Here is a 21,220-nt window from a genome sequence, read left to right as displayed (position 1 = left end):
CCCCTAGTCAAATGTTAAATACTGTTAATAAGTTTCATGAAGTGAAAGGGGTTAAGGCATGCAGATGGAAAGGCCCGGAATTGCTTTGCCACAGAATGTTTAGTGTACACAAATATATATATTTTTATAAAGTGTAGCTGCCTTAGAGGGATAGAACTGGGGTGTGTGATTACCAGTAAGGAAGTGAGGAATGGGCAGAGTAGCTGCCTATGAGGCATCACCTGCTCAGAATAGAGAGGGGACTGCAAATACCGTATTTTTCCATGTATAAGATGGTAATTTTTCCTTAGAAATAATAGGCAAAAATTGTAGGTCGTCTTATACATGGATAGCAGAGGGGTCCGGGCGATTGGTGGCAGCAACGGTCAGGAGATTGGCAGTGCCAATTGGGCGTGTGATTGGCTGCTGTGGCAAGGCCTGCTGACGATTGGCTGCAGCTGCAGCAATTGGGCGTGTGATTTACGGCAGCGGTGAGGCATGTGTGCAATCGGCTGTGGTTGCATCAAGTGGGCAGGTGGGCTTTTGGCAGCGAGCATGCAGACGATTGGCAGCCGCGCTGATGCGTGTGATCGATTCGTATTTGCTGCCAGGCTGTAGAGCGATTGGCGGTGGTGACCACAACAAAAAAAGCTCAACAATTTTGGGCAATCCCCACGCCCCATTTTTTGCTGCGTTCCAAAAAAAATAAGGGTCGTCTTATACATGGGGGCGTGTTATACATGGAAGAATACGGTACCTCCTCTTCTCCCACTGCCTCCTTCCCAGCAGACTGTAGCTGGGTTAACTATTTGACACCTTTCTCATGCACTCTCTCCCTTGTGTTTCAGGTCCACCAGCTCTTCCACCAGGCAGGATTCATGGCAGACATCAGCGCCGACCAAAGCTTGACCCTCAACCGCAAGATCCGAAAAGCCCAGCTGGCCCAGTACAACTTCCAGTTTGGTGAGCTGGCATCCCCGAAAGCCAGTGGCATAGCGTGGGGGGTGCAGGGGGGGCCGGCCGCACTGGGCGCAACATCTGGGGGTTAGGGTTAGGGGGCGCAAATCCACGAGTTAGGGGGCGCAAATTACTTGCCTTACCCCGGGTGCTGACAACCCACGCTACGCCACTGCCGAAAGCGAGTGGGAATAGCCTGCCTTAACCCGGAGTCAGACCAAATTGGTTCATCTAGCTTCAGCATTGTCTACACTGAGTGGCTCTCCATTGTTTCTGGCAGGGGGGAGTCTTTCCCCAGCCGTAGATGGAGGTGCCGGCGAATGAGCCCGGGATCTTCTGCTCTGCCGCTGAGCTACAGCCCTTCCCCATGGTAGGAAGCTACGTTATACCAAGTTAGATCATTGTTGTCCCCCCCCCCCCAGCTGTCTTAGGTTGATTAAAAGTTTGGGCTTGATCCAAACTTCTTGTACAGCTGCAGCATCCACAAGGGTGAAGAATAAGCGAAGTCTCTGGAGTGGGCTCAGAATCAAGTTTTGAGTTGTTACGCTTTTGGCTGTATGCTTGAAAATGTAGGGGCAATTTTTAAAAACAATGGGGAGTTTGGGCAGCCCTGTTTTATGTCCCCTGAAAGTTTGCAATCCATGTAGCCAAGTGGTCTCCTCCAAATCTCCATGTCTCTTCCTGTTTCTTCTCTACTACTGCTTAGAATAAAAGTACTCCTTCATGCAATGTGTAGTTAAACTAAACTGCCTCGGCCCAGTATACCTCAAGGAGCGTCTCCGCCCCCATCGTTCTGCCCGGACGCTGAGGTCCAGCGCCGAGGGCCTTCTGGCAGTTCCCTCACTGCGAGAAGCAAAGCTACAGGGAACCAGGCAGAGGGCCTTCTCGGTGGTGGCACCGCCCTGTGGAACGCCCTCCCATCAGATGTCAAAGAGATAAACAGCTACCTGACATTTAGAAGACATCTGAAGGCAGCCCTGTTCAGGGAAGCTTTTAATGTGTAACATTTTAATGTATTTTTAATCTTTGTTGGAAGCCGCCCAGAGTGGCTAGGGAAACCCAGCCAGTTGGGCAGGGTATAAATAATAAATTATTGTTGTTGAACTCCCTCCCCCAGGAGGTAGTGATGGCCACCAACTTGGATGGCTTCAGAGGAGGATTAGACAAATTCATGGAGGAAACGCCTATTGATAGCTACTAGCCATGATGGAGAGGCTGTGTTGTTCCTCCACAGCTGGACGCAGCAATGCTTCTGAATGCCAGTTGCTGCAAAACACAGGGCAGGGGAGTGTTAATCTTGAGCTTGGGTCCTGTTTGCGGGTTTACCACAAGCAACAGGGTGGCCTATGAGAACAGGATGCTGGACTGAGTGGGCCCCTTTTGTCCAATGCAGCAGGCTCTTCCGATGTTCTTATGGGGCCTCCAGTTTCAGAGGCAGACTATTGAGATTACTGGGTTCTTCGGGGCATTTGGCCATGTGAGAATAGGACCCTGGACCTTGATGGGCCATTGGCCTTACCCAGCAGCCTCCCCTTAATCTTATGTCCTTGCTTCTAGTGGTCGGCCGGAAGGAGAAGTCCAACCGCACCGTCAACGTCCGTAGCCGCAACAACCACCAATACGGCGAGCGGGATTCGCATGAGGTGCTGCGCAGGCTCCACGAGCTCCGGGAAGCTCGTGTCATAAATGCTGAAGAGCTCTTCTAAAGGAGAGGTGAGACCCCCATCATCAACTTGCCAGAACATCCACAAGTAACAGAAACAACAGCAAAAGCTGTCAGGGTGTGTGAATCATTTCACAAGTGTCATGCTTTTGGGGCACCTCAAAGTCATGATACATTTCAAGATCCTTGTTTTCACCAAGTTGCATCGATGCCCCCACAGTTTGGAGACTGAGGTCATCTTATCAAGCAAGGAATCCTTGTTTGCTAGAGCTGAACCGGCCCAGGCCGTACATCAAAGCCTCCCCGCTGCCTTCTTCGAACATCCCTCAAAATCTTGCCATTTTTCTTGGTTGACTGGCAGAGCAGCATGTCCAACAACCAGGCCACAGAAGAGCAGAACCCGCTTTCTCAGAAAAGCTGTTTGTGGAAACGCATTCTTGGAGGGATGCCAAGTTTCTCTCCAGCCTGTCTTTCATGGTCACCGCATCCCCTTCGGAGGTCCGTAATTAAAATACTTTTCCTTGAGAAATTGCAGGTTGGCTGGCGCTTCTCATTGATTGGTTGGCCTTGCTGCGAACTGCTGCATTAGCCCCAGGGGCCTTGGCGGGTCGAGGTCGGGGTCAGGCCAAGTTGTTCTTTTCTAAGGAGGCATAAGGTGTGTCTTGCTGACAAGGGATCCCACTGAAACTGGTGCCTAGAGTGGGGGGGGGGGGCATTTATCGGCAGGTGTGTGTGCAAATTGCTCAGGTGATTCATCTTTGTCGCAGTTCATTCCCGGAAAGCTGCAGAGGACCCACAGGTGGGAAGGGAAGAGAGACGCACACACCTACCTCTTCACAGGACTGAGTCAACAGCAGCTCGGCTCATAAATTCTACCTTGCCCCCTGCCCCTAATATCCTTTATCAGATGCAAATAGGTCTCTTTAATGGTTATGGGAGTTGATGCATGGAAATAGTTACTCAGGGCCGGCCTGCGTAACATCCCGGTAGCAGGTCCATTGGGGTCTTTTTAGGTACTTACGTTAAGTGCTTTTTAAGTTGTTTTAGTTATTTTTAGTATTTAAGTGGTTTTAGCATTTTGGTATATCAGGGTGGTGCAGCCCACGAGGCTTTTTTTGGCGGCCCTCGGCAACATTCAGGAAAGAACACCTTAAAGCCTTTAAAAATTAAATTTTGTGTGTGTCATGCATTGCTAATGAAAGCGCATGCATCTGTTGGTGTATAAAATTTCTTTACTGGTTAAACCTATTAATTGTGTATATAATTATAAATATTTAATTAAATATATAAATTGTGTACATTGAATAATATTCAGTATATTGTGAACACTTTTTATTTGCGATATGGAAATTTACTTCAGTGTGCGGCCCACAGTTCCTGTGTTGGAAGTACTCTTGAGGCCCACTTGGCATGAAAAGTTGAACTGCCCTGGTCTATCTGTCTGTCTATCTATCTGTGGAAAGCTAATAATAATGATAATTCACTTTGCCTAATGATAGGTTCAGTCTTGCAGCTCTTGTCTTTTAAAGCTCAGGTGACTGTCAGGGGGGGAAAAGATGGAACCATTTCACAGAGGAGAGCTCTATCAAAGACCTTTTAACCATGGTGGTGGCTTAAAATTGAATCTCCCATGCTCAGAGTCAGTCTGCCTTGATATTGATTGATTGATTGATTGATTGATTGATTGATTGCTAAAATACTAGGGGGAAAATATCCCTTGAACGTCAGCTGCTGAAAACAGGAGGGGAGAAGGTGTTCTTCTGGTCAAGTTTCCTGTTGGGGCACCACTTCGGCCTCTGCATTAAACTTTAGATGGTCACTGCATCTGATTCAGCCGGGCTCCTCTTCTTACGTAAGACACTTACGAAACACTTGGCGGAGGGGGAGGGGGCAAGGGGGGAGAGGAAGGAGCAGGATTCTTTTCTGGTTCAAGAATACTTGAAGTTGGGGCAACAGGTGACGTGGGTCGCCACCCAACTCTGACTCAGTTTGGCTTTCATCCGCTCGTAGGAAAAGAAAATGCACGTCCTTAATGCCACAGTTGAGCTCCGGAACAAAAACGAAGCTATGACAGGGTGTCCCTGAGCATGGACAGAGAACCCTTGACTCACAGTTGAGTAAATCATTGCGTTCAGGTGTTCTAGATGAACCTGCACTGTTGGCTTTTGCACGGCTCTGCACCCCCTTTTTCCTTTTGGATAGGACAGAAACGTGACCTCCTGATAGCAAGCCGGATATTGGGGGGGGGGGGTATCATAAAGAGCCAGGCCAGGAGTCAGTTTTTACTGGGCTTCAGTGACTCTTCAATATTTTCTTTGGTGGCTTTGTTTGGCTTGTTAAAAAGGGGGGAAAGGGATGCTGAAGGCCTGAACTCAGAAGGAATAGGAGGTTTTCCACTGCAGGTTGGAAAAACCTGTTTGAAAGGATTTATCACCTGCGTATGAGTGACTAAGTGCTTTTAAATCTGTAATTGGCATCCAACAAAAATTCAAGGCAACCGCTAACTCTGTTGCAAACATAACCTGCCATTCAGCTCTTCAGAGAGAGAAAGAGAGAGAGAGAGAGACGGAGACCTGAGGTCTTTTAGATGACTGGCACCCACTACCCTCTAATCTTTAACTTACTTACAGTGGTGCCTCGCAAGACGAAATTAATTCGTTCCGCAAGTTTTTTCGTCTTGCGAGTTTTTCGTCTTGCGAAGCACGGTTTCCCATAGGAATGCATTGAAAATCAATCAATGCGTTCCTATGGAAACCGCCTTCAGACCAGGTCCGGGGACAGTCTGTCCCCCGACCTCTTCTGAAGGCTGGGGGGGGGGGACAAGGGCTTTTTTCCCCACCGCCAGCCTTCAGAAGGCTGTTCTGAAGGCTGGCGGTGGGAAGAAAAGCCCTTCTCCCCACCTCCCGCCCTGCAAGCTCCGGGGACAGGAGAGCTTTGCTATCGACCGCCAGCATTTTAAAAGCCCCCGGGACAGCGGATTTTAAAATGCTGGCGGGCGGCAGCGAAGCCTCCGCTGTCCCGGGGCGATTCTAAAATGCTGGCGGGCGGCAGCGAAGCGTTCACTGCCGTCCCCCAGCATTTTAAAAGCCCCCGGGACAGTGGAGACTTCTCTGCCGTTTCTCCGCTATCCCGACGGCTTTTGAAGGCAGGCGGGGGGGGAGCAAAGACTTTCGCCCTCCGCCGGCCTTCAGAAGAGGTCCTGGACCTCTTCTGAAGGCCGGCGGGGGGCGAAAGTCTTTGCTCCCCCCGCCTGCCTATCCCGGGACCTCTTCTGAATGCTGGCGGTGGGCGAAAGTCTTTGCTCCCGACGGCCAGCATTTTAAAAGCGGTCCGGGCTAGCGGGAAAGTGCAGCGCAATTCCCTGCTATCCCGGACCGCTTTTAAAATGCTAGCGGTGGGGAGCAAAGCCTTTCGGCCCACCCACCGGCCTTCCTGGACCTCTTCTGAAGGCCGGAGGGGGGCGAAAGGCTTTGCTCCCCACCGCCAGCATTTAAAAGAGGTCCCCGGAGATTTCCCTATGGGCTTTCTTCTTGCGAAGCAAGCCCATAGGGAAATTTGTCTTGTGGAACGACTCAAAAACGGAAAACTCTTTCGTCTTGCGAGTTTTTCGTTTTGCGAGGCGTTCGTCTTGCGGGGCACCACTGTAGTTTCTAACTTGCAGGGAGTTAGGAACTTGGGGAAAAGGGAGTGTAGACTGAGTAATAAGTGTAATGCTCTCTGTTCAAACTCATAAGTACATATGCTGTTTTTGCTTTACCCCAGGGGACTGGTAGATTTCCCCTTGCTGCAGTAAGTCAGCGAGGCTTTCACACAACTGCACAAAAACACAGCCATCATAGGATCATAGTATTGTAGTGTACTTACGCTTAGCACTGCTTGCTCAGTGGGAATGTTCTCTCTCAGTCTTGGTGTTTCCTGGCTGGCACTCTCCACTGGAACAACAACTCGTTCCGTGAAACTGCATGTAAATAAAAATAAACGATATATTTACACATCTTGCCTTGCCCTTAAGCATTTGATGTTTCCACCTCAGTTTTCCTTGACTGTGAAATAGGCACATTTAATTGGTCAAAATTTGGATTTGTAGCTGGTTGACTGATGGAAGCCAAAGAATGCTTACTAATGGTTCCTCGGCATCCTGGGGGGGAAGTGGCAAGTGGAGTGTTGCAGAATTCTGTCTGGGGCCTGTTGTTCAATATATTTATAAACAGATGCAGGAACTGAGGGGATGCTCATCGGATTTGCAGACGACACCAAACTGGGAAGGGTAACTCATGCCACAGAAAACAGGATTGGGATTCAAAATGACCTTAACAGATTTGAGAACCTGGGCCCAAACGTAACAAAATGAATTTCAATAGGAACAAATGTTAAGGTTCTGCACTTCGGCAGGAAGAACCAGATGCACAAATATAAGACGGGGGACACCTGGCTTACTAGCAGTACATGTGAAATGGATTTAGGGGTCATAGTAGACCACAAGCTGAACATGAGTCAACAGTGTGATGCAGCAGCAGCAGCAGCAAAAAAAAAAAAAAAAAAAAGCAAACGCTATTCTAGGCGGCATCAACAGAAGTCTAGTGTCCAAATCAAGGAAAGTAATAGTACCACTCTATTCTGCCTTGGTCAGACCACACCTGGAATACTGTGCCCAATTCTGGGCACCACACATTAAAAAGGATATTGACAACCTCGAATTTGTGCAGAGGATGGCAACCAAGACACAGGTGCTTTCCCTTCTTGATGCATCTCAGCTCTTGCCTTGAGATCTTGTTCTGCAGAAACAAGGCCGTGGAGCCAGCCCGTGGATTGTGGAAGCAATCTTGGAAAGTGGGTACAGCTTCACCAGTGTGGTGTAGTGGTTAAGAGCGGTGGACTCGTAATCTGGTGAACCAGGTTTGCGTCCCCGCTCCTCCACATGCAGCTGCTGGGTGACCTTGGGCCACTCACACTTCTCTGAAGTTTCTCAGCCCCACTCACCTCACAGAGTGTTTGTTGTGGGGGGGAAGGGAAAGGAGAATGTTAGCCGCTTTGAGACTCCTTTGAGTAGTGATAAAGCGGGATATCAAATCTAAACTCCTCCTCCTCCTCTTCTTCTTCATTCATCTATTTTATTTTCTTAAACGGCCTCCGGTTGCCCAAGACAACAAAACGGCCCCTCTTTCACAACGTCTGCTCCCCCCCCCCTTTTCCAAGGAGCCAGAATCCTCATGTGAGTAAAGGATGACTTTCAAGCCCCTGATGCAATTTCGCTTTTCTTTGGCAGGAGTGGCGGCAGCAGGGCTCATTGTGGTGTGGGCTTCCCTTGTGCAATGGAGCCTCTGGCAACTCATGCAACTTCCTCCTCCCCACCCTCTCTTTTTCAGGTGGAAAAAAAACTCCCAGAGATCCATAAGCAGGACTGTGAATGCTCTGTGGGGCTGGGTTTCTGCTTCAAGGTGCAGGGAGTACTGTCTCATGAAAAGTTGGATTTTTTCAAACCTGTGAAAGAATTGCATCAGAAGAGCCCTGTAGCAGGATCAGACCAGTGGCCCATCCCATTCAGAATCCTGGTCTCACAGTAGTCGACCAGATGCCCCAGTATGAAGCCTGCAAGCAGGACCTAAGTGCAATAGCAACTGGTATTCAGAATCATAGAGTTGGAAGGGACCTTCCAGGGTCATCTATTCCAACTCCTTGCAATGTAAGAATCTCAACTTAAAGCATCGATGACAGATGGTCATCCAGCGTCTGCTTAAAAACCTCCAAGGAAGGAGAGCCCACGACCTTCCAAAGGAGCCCGTTCCACTATCTCTTGCTGCCAGAAAGTTCTTCCTGATGTTTAGTCTAAATTTCCTTTCTTGCAACTTGAAGCCATTGGTCTGAGTCCTGCCCTCCAGAGCAGGAGAAAACGAGCTTGTTCCTTCTTCCATGTGACAGCCTTTCAGATATTTGAAGATGGCTCTCATATCTCCTTTCAGTCCCATCTTTTCCAGGCTAAACATATCCAGCTCCTTCAACCATTCCTCATAAAGCTTGATTTCCAGACTCTTGATAATCTTGGTAGCCCTCCTCTGCACATGTTCCAACATCCTTCTTAAATTGTGGCGCCCAGAACTGACCAAGGAAGAATATTGTTGTTTAGTCGTGTCCGACTCTTTGTGACCCCCTGGACCAGAGCACGCTAGGCACTCCTGTCTTCCACTGCCTCCCGCAGTTGGGTCAAACTCATGTTGGTAGCTTTGAGAACACTGCCCAACCACCTCGTCCTCTGTCGTCCCCTTCTCCTTGTGCTCTCCATCTTTCCCAACACCAGGGTCTTTTCCAGGGAGTCTTCTCTTCTCATGAGGTGGCCAAAGTATTGGAGCCTCAGCTTCAGGATCTGTCTTTCCAGTGAGCACCCAGGGCTGATTTCCTTCAGAATGGATGAATGAATGGCAGAATATAGTGGTACTATTACTTCCTTTGGTCTGGACACTATTTCTGTATGCAGCCTAGAATAGCATTAGCTTTTTTCTTTCACTCTACTGCATCAAGCATGGCTGCCTCCAGTTGTGGCTGCAGAATATAGGCATTATGGGGTACTTGGTGGTCGTCACTGCCTCCTATGGAAATAAATTCCATAGTTTATGCACTGCATAAAGATATACCGTCTTTTGTCTGTCCTGAATCCTCCCTATGTTCAGCTTCGTGTGATTTTTACTCTTAAGTTTCAATATATATAAGTATAAAAAACTGTTGAATGCAGTTTTCCAAACAGAAGCACCAATAAACAAATAAAACTCTGGAACATACATGTCAGAGCTGCCCCTAGGTCCCAGCTCACAGAGGACCAACACCAGGCTGTCGTTATGTACAAAAGTCTTTATTGAAGTTCAGTTTCCATTTCAAAGCCGCAGCGCGCAGCTCTACATCTTAAACCCTAGACCGGCGAAGCTCCGTCTGAATCTCCTCCCCTCTGACACCAGTTTAAGATCCTAGCCCTGCTCCACCTCTTCCTCTCCTCTCTCCTCCTCTGGGTCCTCCTGCCCGCTGGGGCATTCACCATTCTGGACTCTTCTGATGCTGAGTCGCCTGACTCCTCCCCCTGCCTCCTGCGGGCGTTAGGACCTGGTTCCCAATCCTCGTTCTCTGCTGTCCCGCGCTCCTGTACATTTGAACTTGGCTCTCGCGCCAACCCCGTGATCCTCCTCCTGACCGTTACACTGCTTCTATCACTGCTTCCTTCCTTCTGGAAGCTGGCTGGACGTGACCTCCCCTCCGTTGCCTGACTCTCCCTGGTGGTGAATATGCTGGCCCCGATACCTGGGACTCCTCCCCCCCACTACGCTCTGGTGGGGAAGCTGGTCCTGATCTCCAACTGCTGCTCTGGGAGTCCCCACTGGCCCCTTGTTTCTGGATTGTCCCCCTTGGGCCCCCCCTTGCCCTGGCCACCGGCGCCCCCTTCTGTGAATCTTCCGATTCGCTGGAGAGGCTCATGGAATCTCTCGGGCTACTGTCATCTTCTCCTACGCTGCCCTCAGATTGCTCCCCCTCGCTCTCCATCTCCTCCCTTCCCTGTGCTCCCGCTCTTGAGTCCCTGACAATACACTTGAACACCCCCCCAAAACCCAACAACTATAATGGCTTTACTGCTGAAGTAACAACATATTGGTCAAATATAGAAGGAGATAATATGCTATTCATAAGACAAAGGGATAAACAACATCAACTGATGATCATCCCTTGGACACTTTAATCATGTAAATTAGTTTAATTTATTGTGCTTGACTAGATGCGTGATGTGTCGAGGAGCTATTTAAATTATAGAGCTATTTCAGTAGATGGCACTATGTAAAGCGCGAGAAGGCAATTTCCATCCCTGAGGGGGTTACAGTAAGAGAGCAACCATGAGTTCAAAACACGATGCTGGGAAAAGCAAAACAAACCATTTATAAAAAGAATTCCAGAAGACAGGAAAGGGAGAAACAGGAAAGAACAGGCTTGGCAAATCTCCCTAGTACAGTGGTACCTTGGGTTAAGAACTTAATTTGTTCTGGAGGTCCGTTCTTAACCTGAAACTGTTCTTAACCTGAAGCACCACTTTAGTTAATGGGGCCTCCCGCTGCTGCCGCGCCATCGCCGTGCAATTTCTGTTCTCACCCTGAAGCAAAGTTCTTAACTCGAGGTACTATTTCTGGGTTAGCGGAATCTGTAACCTGAAGCATCTAACCTGAGGTACCACTGTATGTGCCACAGTAGTGGGGCCACAGTGAAGCAGTCCCTGTGCCTGATTCCCTTGGTCAGGTCTTACATAATGAATGGGGCCAGAATAGGGACTCAAATGCACTTCGCAAGTCTTGGTGCCCTCCATTTGTTATTGGACCATAACTCCCCTAACCCCTGGTGCTTACTATTTACACAGTATTTACATTGCCTTGTGTCCAAGCAAAAATGGGGGTGGGCAATCCAAAGGCCGTTTCCCCAAGAAGCTTACAAACTCCAATTTTGAGAGCAGGGTAGAGAGGAAACAGGTTGAACGAGCACAAACCCCTTTGCACAAACATAAGACTTCACGACAGGCTGGGCTAGGCTGGGGCGTTGTGTGCACCTGTGTTTTGGGACAGGTCTGGGCGTCTGTGACGTTCTAGCTTAACTGTCCTTTTCCGCATGACTTGCTCAGTTGGTTGGCACTTGAGGTCCTATTTTGCTGGGAGATGAGAGGCTGTCCTTTCAGAGGAGATATGAAGCACAAGTTGCTTCCTTCCTTATACCCAAAACAAATGATGCCACAATTACTGGCTTTGGATGCATGTGTGTAATGCATGTCTCATTCATTCAATGGCATGCCCCGTCTCTGGGTGTTAAAAAAATATATTTTAAAACATGAGGGACAGTGGACGCTTTTGTTCCCCTTCCATTATTCATTGCCACATACGTGTTTTCAGAGAACTCTTCATAAACATTATGACACATTTTGTTAGAGAAGAATGAGACGTTCTTTCAAAAGACGAGAGGTTCCCCTAGTTACTAGCCTCCTGTATTCTGCATCTTCCTGTAAACATTCCCATACCTTCCGGGGAGATCAAACTGCCCGCTTTGTTTTCGAATCAGGGAGATCAGATAAAATTCCCCTGACTAATGCTCACAAGGGGGGTTCTGGGGAGAATAGATGGGTGCAGTGAGCCCTTTTTTTCTGCTCAATTACCTTAACCAAACTGGTTCCTGAAAGCTGAACTGAGAGGAGCACACCTCAAGAACATTCCTTGCAATGTACTTTCGCACACCTGGTGTGTAAAGGTTAGCCCACACCTGGCTCTGAGATTGTCCTGGGGACACACTCCTTTTTCAGATACACAAGCTGGTACATTGCCACACAAGAATTTGCCTTCTTGGATCCATCCCAACAGGAAGCCCTCAATTGGGTCTTGAAGTCCCCTCCATGCAGTCTTTTCCCACCCCTTAAATTCTCTGGTATTGATAGAGACACAATGGACAAAGCCACATCCCTGCCCTGTGCAACTTCGGGTAGGGCTGGGATTAATTGCCTGTCTGAAACCCTGGCAAATCGCTGCCATTTAGTGTAGACAGTATGGAGCAAGAGGGTCTGACTGGGTTTAAGACAGCTTCCTACATTCATAATGCCCTTTAAACAACTGCCAATTCTCTACTTGCCAGAAGGGCTGGTGATGGAACAGAAATGCAATATGCATCTGGTATCATCGAGGCTTTCAAAAAATTCCAAACTCCTCCTCGACCGAGCAGTACGGGAGAAGTTCGAAAGATTTTTATCCAGGCTTTGCAAGATTGGCTTAGTTTTATTGCAAATTAAAATTAGTAGGAAGCACCGGGTTCTGAGGAATTCCGCATTCACTAAACAGAGCAACTGCTTATTTCAGCACTCTGCAAAAACCAATAAACACCCAAACCCAGATGCCGCTGGATTGTGGCCCAGGTTAATTGGCAGGAGGCAAGGAGGACATTGTTGTGGATTTTCTGTTTAAAGCCACAAAAATGCTTAAGCAGCCATGACAGGGCCAGCCCATTCTTTACTAGACAGCCGAGCTGCAGTTTCTCACTTCCCAGAATCTGCACTCAGAGCTGGGCTGTCAGACAAATGCATAGACAGCAGTGCTAAAATAGGGGTGCAGACGCTTTTTCCAGATTAAGGACCACATTTCCTTCCAAGCAACTTTCCATTGATGGGCAGGGCCAGAGACAATACTGGATGGTGAATGAATGCAAATGTTCTTTGCATTGTCTTCTTTGGCGATCACTCGAAGCCGAGTAAGATTGTCTTCCATAAACATGGTTTTAACAATGAGTCCGTAAGGGACTGTGGAGGCCAATTCTGGATCCACAGTGGAGACATTGGTTTCTGGGCGGGAGTTGATCACGATGTGGATTTGCCAAGCGTGCCTTCCTCTTAGCACATTTCTCCCTTGTGTCCTGAGTTCGAGTGTCTTCAAAGCCCATGGCACCTTTGGTAAAGGCTGTTCTCCAACTGGAGCGCTCGCAGGCCAGTGTTTCCCAATTGTTGGTGTTTATACTACATTTTTTTAGATTTGCCTTGAGTCAATCTTTAAACCTCTTTTGTTGACCACCAGCATTACGCTTTCCATTTTTAAGTACACACGCTCACTCCCCACCTTGAGACACCAGTGAAGACCAATGAAGGGTGTGGTTTGGAGAGAGCCCAAGTGCCAAATAGAGAACTTTGGGTGCTTGTGTTTGTCTTTCAGGCCAGAGGTTCCACACCCCTGTGTTACCCAATTTTTGGTACCAATGACATGACCCTTCTCCAGAGTACCCCCACTGGGATTACATCCCTTAGCACAGCACCCTCAAGCCTTCGTCCAGTGCCCATAGCACCAGTGATATTGTGAGGAACAAAGAAAGTAACATAAGTGGGGAGGGGAGAGAGAGAGAGAGAGAGAGAGAGAGAGAGAGAGAGAGAGAGATATGTTTGCACAGTGAGGACTAGAATCTTGAAACGTAGACGTGAAAAGTGAGAGGGAAGGAACCAGAGAAGTTTTAGGCTGTTGCAGCAGAAGCTAATGCAAGACTTTCCTTGCATCTTGAAGCAAATGTTTCATGCCAGTAGCTTTTAAAGAGGAAAGGCTTGTTGAGGAGAAAGAGCCAGGAAAGTTAAGAAGAGAGACCACAGTTGTGGAGATCAGAGGAAAGATTTAGAAGCAGGAAAGGGTCCCTTTAGGTGGCAAAAAGGTGCTATATTGATAAACAGCTACATGGAAAATCTATCTTCTACCTTGTAATGTGAGATTGATGTCCCTTCCAGGCATCGACCCAAAGCTTTTGGGAGTGCCCTGGAGAGATTTGTAGTCATCCCGAGTTCCTGAAATGGAACAAATGGAAACAATCTTGTATGACTTTCACTTTGAACTCTGGAGAAATTTCCCTCTTTAATTTCTGTCTGTTGTGCAACTATTAAAGGCTCAGTAGTGCTGACTGAAAAATCACTAACTGACATTTTTGTGTTCCTCAAATTCTTCACAGCCTACATCTTCAGATCCAGAGATGAGAGGTACTGTATATATTTTGAATAGTACCTCAGAAGTTAGATTTTTAGAGTATTCACATCTCTCAGTGAATAACATTCTCAGAGCAATTCTGGAATATCTGTAGACTTTATTTTTAATTGCAGATGTTCACTTGTGTTCAGAAGAGATAAATATGCTGTTTGGTTAATCAACCTTCCTGCACTCTAAATTTGTTTCTTTGCTGAATTGTTGCTCAGTTTTTCTTTCCCTGCCATTGGCTTTTACAGCAATTTCAAAACAGTTTTCTTCCTTCCTGGATATGAGATGAAATCTAACCAAACAAGCCTCCACACAACACAACCAGCTTGCATCCCCTTGCAGCCTTTATGGCACTTACATACCCATACCCACACACCCACACCCACACATTGCCAACTTGAAAATGATGCCTGTTCTTAGCTAGGCCTTTCTGCAAACCCAGATCAGACCGTGCACCTTTAAAACTAAAATAATGAAAATTGAGGTGGGAAATGACGCCAATTCCCAAACCGTTTTGTCACTCTGGTTTTGGGTGTGGCTGAGTTGCTTAACCTCTCATCCAGCAACGGCTTTTCCTGGGTGGAAGTGAGCCCTGGATGAGAAATTTGCTGACTCTGCAAAGACCTGGAAGCCTATGGGAATCTTCTTACACGTATTGACACAGAATAAATGGGGTTGTGTTCAGCCTTAAGTCATTCTCAGAGTAGGCCATTAATTTTGATGGATCTACTACGACTGAGTAAAAACTTGCACGCAACTCAGATTCACCAAGGATATATATCACCTCTTCCCCACATAAAGGGATGGATAAATCTTGTCAATTTCTTATTCAGCCATAAATTCAGTTTGCAACATTTCCACATCAGTTTATATATATATATATATATATATATATATATATATATATATATATAAAAGTAATCACAAAAATTCATCAATATTTAGTGTGTATTTCTCATAATATGCATTTTTTAAAAAAGAAGCTTTTGCCTAATATAGACACTTTTGCAAGTCCATTCCCCTAACCTAATACCTTTTAGTCTGCAATTTTAATGAATGTCCCCTGATATTCACATTTTTTAACCCATTGTAGAACCGCAGCACAAAATTTGTGCAAGTGAAAATCTTGCAGCGTAGATGTGGGTATTGGGGTTGACGTATTGCTCCAGGAAGTGCAAATTTGTAATAAAACCCAAACTAAACCAAACTATCCCCCTCAAACACAACACCCAAAGCCACTTTGTTTCTTCACTACCTCATCCTTTGGTGAGGAAGTGTCCTAATGTCTCTAAAAAGAGCGTGGGTGGGGAAACTGAGGCACGTAATGAAAGAGTTCTCTGGAATTTGCTGTCTCACTGGCACTTCATGTAATCCAGGAAAAGGTCTCATAATCGGTCTGTTGTTGTCGCTGCAGTGCATGGCATTCCAGCTGCAACTGTCGCAAAAACCGGGAAGGGGCAGTGATTGCATTTCCTGCAAAGAAGTTGTAATGGCAGTTATATCCCCACCACCCTTTCCTTAATTTAAATTCTGTGCTTCTAGTCCTCAAAGAACAATTTCCACTATTTGCTACCCGCCGTTACAACAAAACAGTTGTAGTTGCAGTTTACTCATGAGACAATCTAGTTCCTCAGCTCGGTTTTGCTGGAAGGGATCTATTAACTTATCTTATTGGATTTATTTTTGTTTTAATCAAATATTCCAGCTAGGTAATAGCTAGGTTTTCTGTGTATATGTTGCAAATAAATAAGATAACCAAAATAGAAATAAAACAGTTTTTTTTTTCCTGAGGAAACGTTTTGCCAGCTTCAAGAGGGCCCCGTGCATTTTAAAAAAAAAATACCAAGGCGTTTTATCGTTTGTAAAGCTGTAGAAACATCAAACAAATGGTAACTGATAAGTGCTTGGCGCTGACCTGTGTTAAAGGAAAATAACATTGATGACAAATGAAGAAAGGAAAGGGAAGATGAAGATAAAGACCGTAATAAAAAAAGAGAAGAAAAGGGGGAAATCTTTAACTGGATTATCTGTGCAATCTAAAAGGGAAACCAGTGGAACTGATGTTTTGAGTCAGAAATATCAAGATTAGCCCTCTCTTGGCTCCCTCTTACATCAGTGAATTCAAAAAGTTATCAGGTATGACAACCGTTTTGTTCTGAGGGGAAAGTTATTCTCCTGTCACAACAATCAAAGAGCTCCTTTTTCCTCACACAACCAGTGTGGGACTTCTCAGACTGGAAAAGTCTATTAGATTTCAGTCTTTTTCAGACAGAAAACTGGGCAGCTTACAACAGAAGCTAAAACCAATTTTTCTATTGGTTGGGTGTAAAGGGACAGGTGTAAAGAACACCTCACAAATTTTTTTTGTGTGTGGCTATTTGGTGTTTTTTTATTGCATAAAACTTGTTCCCCAAACCCCAACCAAAATCTGAAGTGATTTTTTTGTTTGTTTCAAAAGGGCAACATACACAGAGGAGGTAATCTGATTCAGAAAACCAATGAGCGTTGAAAAGGTGAAAGGGGAATTGCTTGCCATGAGGTAAAGGTTAAGATGGCTGCCTCAGATAGCATAATGAAAGTCCAATGAAATGTTGGGCCATTTATATTTGAGTTATATTTTATTGCCCATTGAAGGCAGGGCTTTTTCTATTTGGGTTTTGTGCCTCAGGTGACAAATTGTTTCAGGCCGGCACCAAATATCCACATGCGGTAATTTTAATTTATCTCTCTCTGATCTTACAAGATCAGGCAGTGGATTCAAAAAGCATAACCTTGCAAAATAATTTTTACTACTTTTGCCCTTCAAGGAGGTTTCTAAACACAATGGGAGAGAGTATTTCCTCAGACTAGTCTGTTTCCTTAGTAGTGATTTTGGCAGCCTTTTTAAGACATTTTCTCCGCCTAATAACCCCCACCACATCTGAGGTGGCATTTTGTGAATGGAAAGAGTGTGAAAATCCGTGTAAAGAAATGATTCCCGCTAGGTTTGTGCCTCTGGGCATGTGTAGAGTGCATTGTCCTCATCATGGAGTAACCATGGGCAATTCCCCACATGAGAAAAGTTTTTAAAAGCTTGTAATTTCCAGGCAGCTTGCTTTCATAGTGTGCGCTTTTGGGAACTCTGCTAACAGTGTAGGTTACAAAAAACCGGGCATCCCCTCCACCTTTTTCCACCCGGCGCTCAAAGCCTCCAACCTGAGCAATTAATCCCCTGAATGTGTCAGTTTTAATCTCCCTTCTTCTAAAAAAGCAAGCTTATTGCCTCATTGCTCCTGTCCCACAATGCAAGCAGGGCCTAGCCTTGCAACTTTAACCACGTACGCCATGAAGATGGGGAGGGTGAGAAAACACACATTTAATACACTCTTCCTCCCCCCCCCCCCCCCCGCTCCCCTTTCCCCACATAAATAAGCAGTTTTAGCAGGTGGTTTCCTAGGATCGGAGCTGGCTTATTTCTCAACCGAGGGAAACAATGAGCTCATTCAACCTCTATCCTAGTCTTGGCGGCTTCATTTAACAACATTTAATGATGGCGGTTGTTTTTGATTTTTTTTCTCTTCCTGGCTGCTGTGTTGTTTTTATTTATTTATTTGCTTTGCTTTATTTGCCCGTTTATTCATGCTTGCTGGCGTGCCCAAACGGGATAGCATAATAAGAACAGCAGTATATCCACCACAAGGAATCCTGGGAACTAGTCTAAGGGTGCTGGGAATTATAGCTCTGTAGGGGGGGTAAACTACAATTCCCTTTTTCTTTCTTTTTTTGTGGCGATTTCCTTCACTCCTGGGATGTTCACAAGCAAAGCATGTTGGGAATATCCATCCCTGTTTGAAAATGCAAGCTTGTGGGGAGGAGGTGGGTGAGGAAAGCTCTCAGTCTGTCAGTTATCCTCTTTTTTATTTTAATTTCCCCTCGCCCTGAAAATTTGGATGTATAATCTCACTCTGTTTCTTTATTTTCTAATCTTCCAGTCAGGGAACACAGGGAGCTGCTATAGGCTGGATCACTCTATTGGTGCCCAAGGGACAAAGGTGGCCCTCCAGGCCTCTATGCCTGGCCCTTTAGACCCTACTGAGCTCCCTTCCCACCTCATAAGCCATGCCCCATCTCCCTAGTCCACACCCTGACCAGCCCTGCTTCACATACATGGAAATTAGCTTATTGTTCACCAACTTTTGCCTCAGGCCTCACCCACCACTAAGGTGTGGCCCCTGAAAGGTTGCCCAGATGTGAATGTGGCCCTTGGTCTGGAAACTGTTCCTCTCCCCTGATCAGTGGCGTAGCATGGGTTGTCAGCACCCGGGGCAAGGCAAGTCATTTGCACCCCCTAACCCGTGGATTTGCGACCCCTAACCTGTGGATTTGCGCCCCCTAACCGTAACCCCCAGATGTTGCGCCCGGTGCGGCCGGCCCCCCCTGCACCCCCCACGCTACGCCACTGCCCCTGATCAAACCTAGCGTAATTTCCTTTGACTGACAACAGCTACGGAGTCTCTGACAGAGAGTATCCTTCCCTGTGCTTTTAGTTGGACCTGCACAGATTGAAATGTTTATTATTATTATTATTATTATTATTATTTTGCCATACAAGGCTCATAGTCTACCACTGCGACCTGAGCCCTCTTGAATTGTGGACCTTATTAGATTTTAAGGGAAGGAGGAACACCCGTTAGGTACTGAATGATTTCCATTAGTGGCTTAAAGAAATGATTGGACCTGAAGAAAAACTCAAATTGCAAGAAGGTTACATGTAAGAATTCTGAAGTATCACCAGATTTCGAATTGGTGCATTGTTTTTCTGCCCTAGCAAAGGTGTCCTGTCTCTCAATATGGAGGGTTGTGTTTCTGGGTGCTAGACATTGCCAGGCCAGTTCCTGTTTACTTCAAAACCCCAATTCACCCAAGTTTCTAGCCTTTGAGGTCTAACCATTTTTTTAAAGCGGCTGCTCACACTGCAAAGGTGGGTTGCCTAGGGTAAAACATCCAAATGGCGCCCTCTATAGATCGAAAAAATATATAATGCATGATTTTTAAAATCCTCGGTTTTCAGACGTTATCCGTTCCAGAAGACTGCTCGACTTCTGAAACGTTCAAAAACCAAAGCATGCATTTCTGGAAGCATTTACTTATGGAAAACGCAATATGGAAGCACATTCGACTTCCGAAAAGTGTTCGAAAGCCAAAGCAGTGACTTTGGGGTTTTCGGCGTTCAAAAATTGAAACATTCAACTTCCAAGAGTTTGGAAACCGAGGTACTGTACCACTGTATACATAATGGAACCTGTTGAATGTCTTTCAAGGGCAACCCAAATGTGATCCGTGAGGTGACCATCTCTGTTCTGTTCCAGGGTAGGGCTGGCCCTATTACCCAGATCCACAGATCTCGACACGTAGGCGGCAGGGAGATATGCTGCCGTTCACGAGGTCTTTCACATGCTCGCCCACTAAGCAGTTGGTGCTTGTGGTGCCTCTGTGGGCGTAAAGAGATCCGTCCAGGAAGATTGAGCAAACCGTTTGGAAGGGGAGTAAAGTTTCAACAAAGTTTGAGAAACCCTTTTGAGTGCTAAATGTCCATCTAGCACCACGAGAAGCCCCAGGCAATCGGTTCCTATAAGTAGATATATCTAGCTTGGTAATGTTTACCCTGACTGGTATCAGCTCTCCTGGGTTTTACGTAGGAAATATTCCCAGGCCTAACTGTAAATGCCACTGTGGACAGAATCTGGAGCCTTCTTGCATGCAAAGCAGATGTACTATCACTTGACTTACAACCCTTCCCCAATGGAGAGGTATACAATTTGCTCTTTCATCATAATTCTGCAGCAGAGCCCTAGTTTTTGTAACAAGTTTTAACATGTACACAATCAAAATAGATCATAATTCAGGGAGAAGCTGTTCACGATCCCAAGAATCCAAATGTGCCTATAATATCCAGATCATTTGTTTTGACTTCCACTAAGCCAGAGTTGGGACGCTGGTGGCGCTGTGGGTTAAACCACAGAGCCTAAGACTTGCCGATCAGAAGGTCAGTGGTTCGAATCCCCGTGACGGGGTGAGCTCCTGTTGCTCAGTCCCTGCTCCTGCCAACCTAGCAGTTTGACAGCACGTCAAAGTGCAAGTAGATAAATAGGTACCGCGCCGGCGGGAAGGTAAACGGCATTTCCGTGCGCTGCTCTGGTTCGCCAGAAGCAGCTTAGTCCTGCTGGCCACATGACCCGGAAGCTGTACGCCGGCTCCCTCGGCCAATAAAGCGAGATGAGCACCACAACCCCAGAGTCGGCCACAACTGGACCTAATGGTCAGGGGTCCCTTTACCTTTACCTTAAGCCAGGGTACTGATCATAATAAACCTAGCACTGCCTCCTATTCTGGTTAGTGGGATTTTGGCACTCATTGCCACAATTTTACACAGGGACGCAGGTGGCGCTGTGGGTTAAAGCCTCAGCACCTAGGACTTGCCGATCGAAAGGTCGGCGGTTCGAATCCCTGCGGTGGGGTGCGCTCCTGCTGCTCGGTCCCAGCGCCTGCCAACCTAGCAGTTCGAAAGCACCTCCGGGTGCAAGTAGATAAATAGGGACCGCTTACCAGCGGGAAGGTAAACGGCGTTTCTGTGTGCGGCTCTGGCTCGACAGAGCAGCGATGTCACGCTGGCCACGTGACCCGGAAGTGTCTCCGGACAGCGCTGGCCCCTGGCCTCTTGAGTGAGATGGGCGCACAACCCCAGAGTCTGTCAAGACTGGCCCGTACGGGCAGGGGTACCTTTACCTTTTACCTAACTTCTTCACAGCCTTGAGGGTGATAAACTTTTTCACTTGGTGATGGTGGTAAATGAGAGAGCTGATTCTGGGCCTCTTAGAAATGCAGAATTTGCAGCTAAACTTATAAATGCAGAATATACACCTTCCTCTGTCCAAGGGATTTGTTATGCTAAAAAATCATCATCATTTTTATTTTACACTGGTCTTTTGGCTGTTTCCTCTATTAAAAGTAGAATAAAATTGATGTGAGATTTGCCTTTCTTGTACCATTCAGACAACACATGAGCTGTGAGTTCCAAGCCGCTATGGACACAAGTAAAAAAACAAAACAAACGAAACAAAAACTGATGCCCCCAAACATGATG

General features: G+C 46.6%; 1 protein-coding gene and 1 long non-coding RNA gene across 5 annotated transcripts in view; one reads left to right on the top strand and one right to left on the bottom strand.

Annotated features, from left to right (window-relative positions):
• TARS2 (threonyl-tRNA synthetase 2, mitochondrial) overlaps window positions 1–21,220 on the top strand; it is a 49,486-nt gene that overhangs the window by 26,499 nt on the left and 1,767 nt on the right. Inside the window, exons 17-19 of one of the 4 annotated variants that reach the window (XM_083715680.1) lie at window positions 828–942; window positions 2,494–2,649; window positions 3,367–3,930. In XM_083715680.1, the coding sequence (XP_083571806.1) occupies window positions 828–942; window positions 2,494–2,642 (264 nt within the window). In that variant the 3' untranslated portion in view covers window positions 2,643–2,649; window positions 3,367–3,930. Of the gene's footprint in view, window positions 1–827; window positions 977–1,131; window positions 1,755–2,493; window positions 3,931–21,220 lie in introns of those variants that run through there. The other 3 variants (XM_083715681.1, XM_083715679.1, XM_083715682.1) reach the window with 3 other exon arrangements.
• Window positions 4,044–15,759, bottom strand: LOC310833563. Its single transcript, XR_014558796.1, has 4 exons — window positions 15,353–15,759; window positions 13,827–13,913; window positions 6,242–6,557; window positions 4,044–5,218 (listed from the first exon to the last, which is right to left on the bottom strand). It is a non-coding gene; the product is annotated as an uncharacterized lncRNA (long non-coding RNA).

Source organism: Podarcis gaigeae (assembly GCF_964106915.1).
Source record: "Podarcis gaigeae genome assembly, chromosome: 16".
Taxonomy (NCBI): Eukaryota; Metazoa; Chordata; class Lepidosauria; order Squamata; family Lacertidae; genus Podarcis; species Podarcis gaigeae.
Note: the sequence above shows the minus strand (reverse complement) of the source record. Positions and strands in the feature narration are given on the sequence as shown.